Source organism: Macaca mulatta, chromosome 2 (assembly GCF_049350105.2).
Source record: "Macaca mulatta isolate MMU2019108-1 chromosome 2, T2T-MMU8v2.0, whole genome shotgun sequence".
Lineage (NCBI taxonomy): Eukaryota > Metazoa > Chordata > Mammalia > Primates > Cercopithecidae > Macaca > Macaca mulatta.
This window is the reverse complement of record NC_133407.1, coordinates 183210267-183221627: the sequence shown is the minus strand read 5'-3', so window position 1 is coordinate 183221627 and position 11361 is coordinate 183210267. Positions and strand designations below refer to the sequence as shown.

General features: G+C 40.1%; 1 protein-coding gene across 1 annotated transcript in view; it reads right to left on the bottom strand.

The window, feature by feature from the left end:
• Positions 1–7285: 7285 nt before the first annotated feature.
• The window catches only part of TOMM70 (translocase of outer mitochondrial membrane 70), a 36274-nt gene continuing 32198 nt past the window's right edge, over positions 7286–11361 (bottom strand). The window contains 1 exon segment of the mRNA NM_001266153.1: positions 7286–9545. Within this exon segment, the coding sequence (NP_001253082.1) occupies positions 9392–9545 (154 nt within the window). The 3' untranslated portion in view covers positions 7286–9391.

Genomic DNA, 11361 nt, shown 5'->3' with positions numbered 1-11361 from the left:
TCTCTGTCTGTCTCTGTCTGTGTCTCTCTCTCTATATATAAATATATGGAAATATATATATATATACTTCTGGAAAACAACACTGTGTACTGAGAACAAGAGAAAGACAAATGACTTTTTTTTTTTTTTTTTTTTTGAGACGGAGTCTCGCTCTGTCGCCCAGGCTGGAGTGCAGTGGCCGGATCTCAGCTCACTGCAAGCTCCGCCTCCCGGGTTCACGCCATCTCCTGCCTCAGCCTCCCGAGTAGCTGGGACTACAGGCGCCGCCACCTCGCCCGACTAATTTTTTGTATTTTTTTAGTAGAGACGGGGTTTCACCGGGTTAGCCAGGATGGTCTCGATCTCCTGACCTCATGATCCACCCGTCTCGGCCTCCCAAAGTGCTGGGATTACAGGCTTGAGCCGCCGCGCCCAGCAGACAAATGACTTTTTAAAATTAAGTTTTAAATTTACAATTGATGCATAATTTTACTTTAAAAAAATAAGTGTGCAATTTGGTAAACTTTGACATATACAGCTGTAAACCACTCCAATCAAGATAACATATTTACCACACCCAAAAGTTTCCATGTGCTCTATTATAATCCCTCTGGCTAGTCCTCTGTCAATCACTGATAAATTTTATTACTATAGATTAGCTTGCATTTTCTAAAATTATATAAAAATGAAATCATGCCATTTGTGCTTTTTCTCTGTCTTCTCTCAAAATTCTTTCACTCAAAATTACATACTCTGTATGTCTTCTTTCACTCAAAATTACTTACTTTCACTCAAAATTACTTCTTTCATTTTTAGACAGAAGCAATCAGACCTCAAAATTACTTGGAGATTTCATCTGGTGTGTGCATTAGTAATTCATAATTCATTCCTTTTTTATTGCTGAGTAGTACACAATTTGTTTATCCATTTACCTGCTGTTGGAGATTTGGGCTATTTCCAGATTTTGGCTGTTGCAAAAAAGCAACCTCACAGATCCTTTTAAAGGTGCTTTCAGGTAACCCTAGTGACTATGGTACCACTGCTCTCTATCCTAGCAGGCACACTGAAATAGTTAAACCTTGCAATAGTGTGAAATCATTTTCTTTTTAAACAATGTATTTCCTTATTTTTACATATTTTACTCTAGTCTCATGACAGATTACATTTTCTTTTTTAAATAGAAAGTCTTACTGTAAAGCCCCCATCTGTATAAAAAAATGAAAGATCTGGTTGATGTGGATGTGTGGAACCCAGGAACCCTCTCTTGGATTTTCTCTTACTCCCCAAAAAACTTCCTTTCCTCCAAAGAGCTGCTCAGAAGTTTGAAAACCAGTGGACAAGCCATCCTAACTGTCTTGATGCTACAGAAGCAAAGATGCCGTACAGAGATGTAGCATTCCTGTAACAGGTAAGGCAGGTGGATGCTAAAACTCTTTTTTTTTTGAGAGAGAGTCACGCTGTTGCCCAGGCTGGAGTGCAGTGGCATGATCTCGGTTCACTGCAACCTCTACCTCCTGGGTTCAAGCAATTCTCAGGCCTCAGCCTCCTGAGTAGCTGAGACTACAGGCATGTGCCACCATGCCTGGCTAATTTTTGTGTTTTTAGTAGAGATGGGGTTTCACCATGTTGGCCAGGCTTGTCTTGAACTCCTGACCTCAAGTGATCCACCTGCCTTAGCCTCCCAAAATGCTAGGATTACAGGCGTGAGCCACCGCGCCCGGCCTAATTTTTGTATTTTTAGTAGAAATGGGGTTTCACCATGTTGGCCAGTCTGATCTTGAACTCCTGGCCTCAAGTTATCCACCAGCCTCGGCCTCCCAAAGTGTTGGGATTACAGGCGTGAGCCACGGCACGCAGCCTTTTGTTTTTATGTATTTCATTAAATGAATTGTCCTTTTAGTGGCATATCAGGTGATCTTGCCTTCTGGTACTCTTGAAAAATATGAAAAGAAACCAATGAAGTAGGCATCTCCTGTAATTAGTACGTAGCATTTTATTCTTAGAAAATGTGTGGTGCCCTGGCCCTGGATTTTACCTCTTTGCAAAGTGGTATCTGAATACAATGAACACTAGATTCCCACTTGGAGTGGAAGAACATTGCAATTGAGGCCATGGGTAAGTTTTAACTGCCACACCCCTGTACTCTCGGACTTTCTAATGAATTAGACGATGTTTTATTTTTGTTTTTGCATAACATTTTGAAGTCTGCTATCACAAGTTGTGAACCAATATCTCTTGCAGTTTAGGTAAAAGGCAGAGCATTTAATGACTTCACATTTAAGTGAATTCCTCACAGGGATGATGACCTCTGCTGAAACAGGCCAGGATGTGCAGTTTGTGGTGACAGTTCTACCTGACTTTGACCTAGCTGTCTGAAGCTGAGAGCTCACAGATAATGAGTGCTGCATTGGTTGCAAATGAATAAACAAATAACATTATGGGGTTTTAAATGACCAAGGAGTAGATTGTGACATCGACTGGGTATTTAGGGAAGGACTCCTTCCTGATACCAAAAGTTAGGTCTGTGCAAAGTATACCAAGTGAAAAAAAAGTTCAGAAAAGAGTTTAGGTTTCAACATAAATGTTGTTCATTTGATTATGAATCAACTGTGAAGTAAATCATTGAACAAGAAGCACTATGTACTATCTACTGTTGGCACTGGTGTTAAGTCTTTTGTGCTACTTTTTAGGCATTGCTGTGTAAGTTTTGGTGGCGCGTGGGTACAGTGAAGCCAGGAGGGATAAAAAGGGAAATGACGCGTGTGCTACAGGCTAAGTAGGGGCTCTTCCTTATGCCTCCTAACCACCTGTGTGACAGTTTCACATTTCCTATCAAATGACCTTCATTCATTTCTACTTGCGAAGTTTGGAGACTAAGAAAAAGCCAGCTGTTGGAAGAGAAAGCACTTTAGGATAAAATGGTCTTGTTAAAATCACCCATTAATAAGTTCAGCCCCTGATGTACAAATAACCAAAACACATACATACAAAGATAGTGCTTCTTGTTCAATGATTTACTTCACAGTTGATTCATAATCAAATGAACAAGAATCTGCAAGAATAGAACATGGAGGGCAGGCTCCAGGAATTCCAAATGTCATCCTAGCTCTTCCTGAAGCATATTGAATCCTCCAAGTATACCCCGTTGTGCTAACTAGGCTTTAAGTCTTTTGTTTGTAGATTCATTCTCAAGGTTTCTCCCTCAGAACAAAGATCATGCCATCCTCTAAACTACTCTGATTTTTTTCACCAAATTTCTTGGTTTCTTTCACTTGCTTTTCAGACCCCCGCAGCCAGATTCTACCCTCATCTTTCCAATGACACTCTTGTGGCAGATTATACTAAAGACCAATTTGTAGACCTGTCCACGTGGCCTCTCTCAAACTCAACACCATGGATGTGACGTTCATACTGCCTCTCTGACCACTTAACATCGTCCCTTAGATGTCAAAGGTCCTTATATTAATAGTTTTATTTTTAGCTCCTTTACATTTTACATTTTGTCCTGAGTCATCTCAGCTACATGCATGGTCTTAAATATATGCTGATAATTCTCATTCACGTAGCTCTCCTGCTGGCTTTTCCCCACTCGTTTAAGAACAACTTCACTTTGCTGGACTCCACCTTGAGTGTCTCATTTTCCGCTCACACTCATGCTGTGCCTTTACTTAGATTTGTTGTGGTTGTTTCCCCACAATCTGGAAAGCTCCTTACCTAAATCCTATTTATTCCTTAATGCTTAGCACAATGTATTACTCTTGTTTGCATGGCACATTGTACTTCTGTTTTAGAGACTACCTTCCTCTGAAGCATATGGCAGGTTCATTTACTATCCAGCCCACCACAACTCAGTTTTTGAGCTCCTCTGTGTTCATCTTTTTATGGCCAACCCTCACCGTCATGAGTGCTTAGTAAATGTTGAGTTGGAATGAATTTATTCCTACAGGTTGCACTTGTTCTCTCGCCAAGTTTTCAGGCCAAATAATTCTGGAATGATTTCCTTACCTTAAGGGAGTCTGATCTGGGAAGAGCCTGGGACGTGATGTAACTTCATATGCTGTAGAGCTGAATATTCATTTACTTAAGATCTTAGCTCTGTTAGAAAGCAGTGTTGATTCAGAGGCCGGGCACGGTGGCTCACACCTGTAATCCCAGCACTTTGGGAGGCCGAGACGGGCAGATCACTTAAGGTCAGGAGTTCGAGACCAGCCTGTCCAACATGGCAAAACCCCATCTCTACTAAAAATACAAAAATTAGCCAGGTGTGGTGGTGCATGCCTGTAATCCCAGCTACTCGGGAGGGCAAGGCAGGCGGAGGTTACAGTGAGCCAAGATCACACCACTGTACTCCAGCCTGGCCAACAGTTAAACTGTGTCTCAAAAAAAAAAAAAAAAAAAAAAAAGCAGTGTTGATTTAGAGCTAAGGTCACCTGATGCTCAGGCCAGTAATATTTCTCCCTGCACCATGCTCTTGTCCACAGCAGACACTGTAATGCTCTACACTGGTGAAAAACTAAGCTTGAGATGCACAAAAGAACACATAGAGATGGGAGGTCAGTTCTCCATACATTTTGTGAGTAGAGGCGTTGGTGTTTTGTTCCAAACTGTCCAATCGAGAATGTCCATACAATGACCGCTTTGGAAGATGGAGACTGTCTTCCTCTGGAGCATAGGACGGGTTTGTTTACTATCCAATACATTTAAAAAAGTGTTTCCCTCTGAGGCAAAACTCAGGCCAGTTTGCTTGTGGCCTCATTAGATGTGGGCTGTGGCGCAAACCCACTGCATGTGCAGTGTCTACCTAGATCACCGCGTGTCGCTCCCATGGGATCTGGGGCTCAAGCTCATGTTGCATGCTGTGTTCTAAATAATTAAGTCTATTGTCTGACCCAGGAGTCTCATGTCTTCTGCCAGTGTTCAGGAAACCGAGTTTTCAAGAAGGGCAAAATCTTAGGCCTTTTACAGCTGACACAGAGCAATATTGAGAAATACAATCAGGTAAAAGTTATTTAATACAGCAGTTCATAATTTAGGCCACGGATCATCTCTGCAGAGAATCCTACCATGCTGCATTCCTGCTTTAAACCTTTCATCCTCTAGAACGATGCCCAAGAGCCAATGTTAGTCATGTCTTCCTGTATTTGCTCTAGGTAAGCTGTTTCAAAGCCTTCCAGGACAACTTTTGCACAGTCACGTTTATCTTTAAGCACCAACAAAAGAAATGGAGAAATTTGAGCCGTGTGTCCTGGGCTCTGAAAGGCAGCAATCATCTTAGCCCCTAGCATACGCCATGTTCAGCTTCCTCGCCTTGGGCAGGTACCACAGCTACTTCTACTCCAGTGATCAGCAGGCCCTCCAGCATGAAGACCTTTGAGAAGGACCTGAGACTACTATAGCTCTCAGCTCCTAATATGATTTGTACACTATCACCTTGAAGTAAATCAGACTAGTTATTTTCATGCTAAGTTTGAAAACAGTGCCTTCTTTTTGATGCCTCTTGTAGGGTATTGGCAGAGGGATCTCAATTTTTACTTTATACCTGAAGGGCAGCTTTTTGGTCTGATAATTATAGTGTAATCATTCATATTTTAAATCACAAATACCCCCACCTCTTGATGCAAACTTCAGTCTGTGGCGTGAGTGTACATTCACTGCCTAAACCACCTTTGGCCAAAATTTATGTGTATATGAAGTCATTCTACTTTAGCACACTCAAAGGAATTCCTTTAAACCATTTATCTGCTTGTACACAATAGCCAAAGGAATAGTCCTTTCTATGGCTGATGTAATAAACTATCACAAATTTAGTGGCTGAAAAAAAGTTATTCTCTTACACTTTTCGAGTCCAAATTCATGGGGCCAAATGAAGGTGTTGGTAGAGCTGTGCTCTGCTCTAGGCCAGGATCCGTTTCTTGCCTTTTCCAGTTTCTGGTAGTTGCCAACATTATTTGGCTTGTGGCCACATCACTCTAGGCTCTGCCTCTGTGGCAACACTGCCACTTCCTCTTCTGTCTGAAACCTTCCTCTTATGTAGACATTTGCGACTGCATTTTAAGGTCACCAGATCATGCAAGATAATCTCCCCTTCTCAAGACCCTTCATCACATCCGCAAAGCCCATTTTTTGCCAACTAAAGTAACATTCACACGTTGCAGGGATAAGGATGTGGCTATCTTTTGGGGAATCATTACTCATCCGATCAGCGTGGTAAAGCTTGCAAGTAAATTAAAATTTTGTCACTTTGTTCACAAATCAATTTAGCAGAAGATGGGAACAGGACTAATTATAACCCGTATCCCCACAACAACTCCTAAGTTATTTCCTTATAAATACAAATGCCATACAGGACAGTCTTGGGTAATTATTATTCTATACTCATAAGTTTCTTGGTTTGGTTAGATTATATTGCCCTCCTGTTTATAGTCTTACGATAACAATTAGTTGACTTCTACAGGTCCAAACTGCTATTTAAACTGCAATTTGAGTTCCCAGAGGGCAGAAAGTTCTGTTTGAATTGTTTTACAGCCAAAGTTGCTTTTTATTGTTTTGGGATGTATTCTCTACTTACACCACAATTTTCAAGGATGATTATTTCAGGTATGCTTTCTGAGACTCCATGTGGTTGACAACTATGATCAATCCCACTGGTGAAACCAGATTCGAAATAAACTTATCCGCAGGGTCCATGTCTGATTGGCAACCTTCCAGGCTGCTGTGCATGTATGGGTAAGGTAGAGGCAAAGAATGAAGTAAGTTGGCTCTACCAGCTCTCTGTGGAGCCTTGTTTCACAGTAGGAGGGGTGGATGCTCTCGAGAAACTCCACCATTCATACCAACAAACTTATTTTGCTTCATATACTAACATTTCCAGTATATTCCTATTTTCAAAGTTATTTTGAGTTGACAAGAGATTCACTGTGAATTTACCCAATAGCATAATAAATGAATAAACTACCTTTTTTTTCTTGAGACAGAGTCTCACTCTGTCACCTAGGCTGGAGTGCAGTGGCGCGGTCTCGGCTCACTGCAACCTCCGCCTCCCAGGTTCAAGCGATTCTTCTGCCTCAGCCTCCTGAGTAGCTGGGACCACAGGCGCCCACCACCACACCCGGCTAATTTTTTGTATTTTTAGTAGAGACGGGATTTCACTGTGTTAGTCAGGATGGTCTTGATCTCCTGACCTCGTGATCCGCCCACCTCAGCCTGCCAAAGTGCTGGGATTACAGGCGTGAGTGAGCCACTGTGCCCAGCCTAAACTACCTATCTATTTAAATAATAGATAGAAGAGCTTGAATGTCATATTTATTTGGTGAATTTACATGTGAGGTCATTTACAAAAGAAAGATACAGACAGATGCAGCTTTCAGTGCGTTTCAAATATTTTCACAACAGGCAATAGTCCATGAGAATTTGGAATGACAGTATAGAATGGCACATGCTTCAGTTTCCTTTGTGTTTCTCTACCCAACCCCAAGGTGAAAGAAGGGAGAAGAGTAGAAGAAAATGTCAGTGTTAATGTAAATACAGCCATGCAAATAAAAACTTTCTTAAAGTCAGAGATCATCCAGAGATGTAGAACATTTCTGCATTCGGGGCCTATCAGAAGGTGCATAATTTAAAAACAAAATGCAGAGGTCTCAAACTTTCCATCATCCAAATCATCTTGAATTATAATAACCGCACCAACTAATTAGTGGTCTCCCCAATATTTTCCAAAGATTGACTTTGAAAGGGAGTCATTTCTAATAGTTTCTTAAAAAGATAGCATTTGTAGACAAATCTTTTTGGTTTCAACAGAATTAAGCACCCTTAAGGGGTGTAAAAATGCTCCTTTACTCCCAACAGTGTAAACCATAATTATAATTCCTTCTTAAATAAACCTCTCCCCATCCTGAGTATTTCAAAACAAAAGACCACTGAAGAACACAACCCTTCCCTCACCAGAAAAATCTAGCATATAAGCAAAAGGATGGTCTATAAAAGTGGAAACTGGAAATAAATCTTAAAGTGATTTCTAAGTAAGGAGGCAGAGTAAAGATAAAACACTGCTATCAGTGTCCCTAGTGAAAACCTGGACCTGGGTGGGTAGTTAGTCCTTAGAGATGAAGGTTAGCTCACTACAAAAAAAGCACTCTACATGTCCTCAGCATCTTCAAAAATAAGTGGCTCAAAATTCCTTAAGCACATGTAGCCTTAGTTAAAGCACTAAACTTGTTATTTCAGGAAATACTATGCTCTGGCTCCAAGTCTTACATCCTTTTTGACCCTTTAGCTACATTTTCTTCACTAGAAATTTTAAGCTATTTCAATACTCCCATATATCACACTTACTCTACCTTTATTTGGGTTATACATACAAGCAATCTGCACTTTGATTTTTTAAAAGTTCTAAAATTTTTTAAAGAGATGGGGTCTCACTATATTGCCCAGGGTGGAGTGCAGTGGCTATTCGCAGGTGCAATCACCATGGCACATTACAGCCTTGAGCTTCTGGTCTCAAGCCTCTTGCCTCAGCCTCCCAAGTAGCTGAGACTATAAATAGTATATACAATGCCACTGTACCCTCTATCCTACGCTTTTAAAAGCACACCATTAAATAGTACTAATTATTATAGAAAATAGTTACAGACAATTATAAACACACTTCTGTTTCATCTTACCTCTTTGTCTGGTCCACTCCCCCATCAATACTCAGTCTTCCAGCATATATATCAATTAGAATATTTTGCATCTGCATAATTTACTGTAAGAAAATCTGCTGTTGTGGACTTTAAGAAGAATGTACATTATCCATTAGAGTGGAAAGGGGCCAAGAGGATTAGTAAGTGCCACCGAGTTTCTAAAACTCTGCAGAATCAGAGGCATTGTGCATGCTGACAATGGTTTAAAGGGTCTCTCAATTTTACTTTAATCCCCCATTGAACCTTTGTTTCTTTCAAAAAATCAACTGAAAGCGGTTAATTGAATATAAATCTATTTTACAGCATTTACTATGTTAATTTAAAAATCAACATGCTGTAAAATACTTACATACATTATTCACACATATATATAAAGACGAAATCATCCAGAACATAATCAACTCCCAACCCCCATTACAAAAAAAAAAAAATCAACAAATCAGTTTTTATTTGCATGGCCAATTATCATTTGTACTCTTTGCAACTTTATTTAAATATCCCTTTAACATGTTCTAATCTTTTGTTGCACAGGGAATAAAAGCTGCAAGACTGCAAACTTCCTTCAACAGCCACACCCACAACACCTAGACATGAAACAGATGTAACAAATAACAACACCACAAACAAATACTAATTTCCACCATTCAACACAGTTCATGACAGTGTCTTTAGGGTTCAGTTGAAGAGGGGGTAAACTTTTAAAAAGAGGGTCAGTCTGCTTTCCCCCTATTTTATAATGTTGGTGGTTTTAATCCGTATTTCTTTGCAACTTCTGTCTGGGCATGGGCGGCATCACAAAGTGAATACAGATGGGCCATCTCCATTTCCGATTTGGCCAGGTTAATAGCTTTGTTGAACATGTCAATGGCTTTCTCCATGTTTCCTCTAAAAGAACAAAATTTTTAAGTCTCAGATTCAACAAGCACTTCACAATATTCAATGAAGGTTGTAAGTGATGCTACATGAAGTCTCACCACTAAGTTTCTACTATGATTCTGGTAAAATGCTTCTTTTATAATAAACAAGAGTACCTACCACATTGAGAGCACTCAATGAATGTTAACTACTATTACAAATATTATGTGTTTACATTATATCTCTTGTATTCTGTATTTACTGATAAGAACAGTGAGACTACGGAAATTAATTGGCTTATCTAAATATCACAATTCCGTCTGGTTCCTAAATTCTGCATGTTTCTACCATTAACATGAGACTCCTTTGGAAAGCAGTAACATAATCTCAGGACACTAATGACGTGCAAAGGCCTCACCTTCACAGACTGATGTGGGCCCCCCTCTTTCCGCTTCATCTCTTACCAGCACGTCCCCAACCCCAAGCACCTCTACTCTTCAGGCAGTCTATGTGAGTTCCTTGATGTACTGCACACTCATACCTACATACAATACTCAGATTTATGGCCTCTGCCTGATTCTGGTCAAATCCACAGCTATCTAAGAACCGTTTTAAGTAACTAGTATTAGCTACATCTATATGCAATCCTACAAAGAATATTAAGTCCCTACTATACACACACACACACACACACACACACACACACACCCCTACCTGCATATATAGTTTAACTGGCATACATGTTAGTAAGGTACATTTTACTGGCATATGTGCCAGCTAGACTCTGTATATGCCAGTAAGAAGTACCACTAGGGTGACTATATTTAATCCCCTATTACAATATATGGCAACGTGATAGACTTATTTTTAAAAAAACTTTTTTCAAGATTTCATGTTCTGGCATTAGGCCAACAGCAAGCAGCTCTGCAAAATCCTAGGATAATCTGCGATTTCATTTATTCAAATTCACTTATTTAATTGTAAAGGTAAGGTTCAGAATGGATTTTTTAAAAGTTCAATTAACATGTGAACAAAATTCCATCAAACCCTAAATCAGAGGTCTTTAATTAACCCAGGATCTATGAAAGCCTTAAATTAAAAGCAAAGTGTTTTTGTGTGCATTATTCTAAGAAGAATCCACAGCGTTACTCAAAAAAGATTAAGAACTACCACCCTATCCTATTCTAGTACAAGAATATTTTATTCACATTAACAAATTAGCAATTAAGAAATAATTTAGGCTGGGTGTGGTGGCTCACACCTGTAATCCCAGCACTTCAGGAGGCTGAGATGGGCAAATCACTTGAGGCCAAGAGTTTGAGACCAGCCTGGCCAACATGGCAAAACCCCATCTCTGTTAAAAATACAAAAAGTTAGCTGGGCATGGTGGTGCGTTCCTGTAGTCCCAGCTACTTGGGTGGCTGAGGCACAAGAACTGCTTGAACCCGGGAGGCAGAGATTGCAGAGTCAAGATTGCACCACTGTACTCCAGTCCGGGCTGGAGACTCTTTATCTCACAAAAAGGAGAAAAACAAAAAACAAAAAACACTTAGTATTTACATGCCACTGTGGGTACAGAATGGTTCAAAAGAAACACAATTTTTTTTTTTTTTTACCAGCCTATATATATTCTGCCTATTGTAGAGCAGGGAGAGGACTACAGGAGGGGCTGAATGATAGGGAATTAAGAAAACTCATGCTGCTTCCTGACAAGTGATAGTGTCAAGATCAGTGACTTTGGCATCAGTGATATCAGAGCTCAAACCCTGTCTTCTCTGTTGGCTTACTGTGCAACCTTGTAAACCTAAGCAGTCTGGGCATCAGTTAAACTAGGGATCACATAATC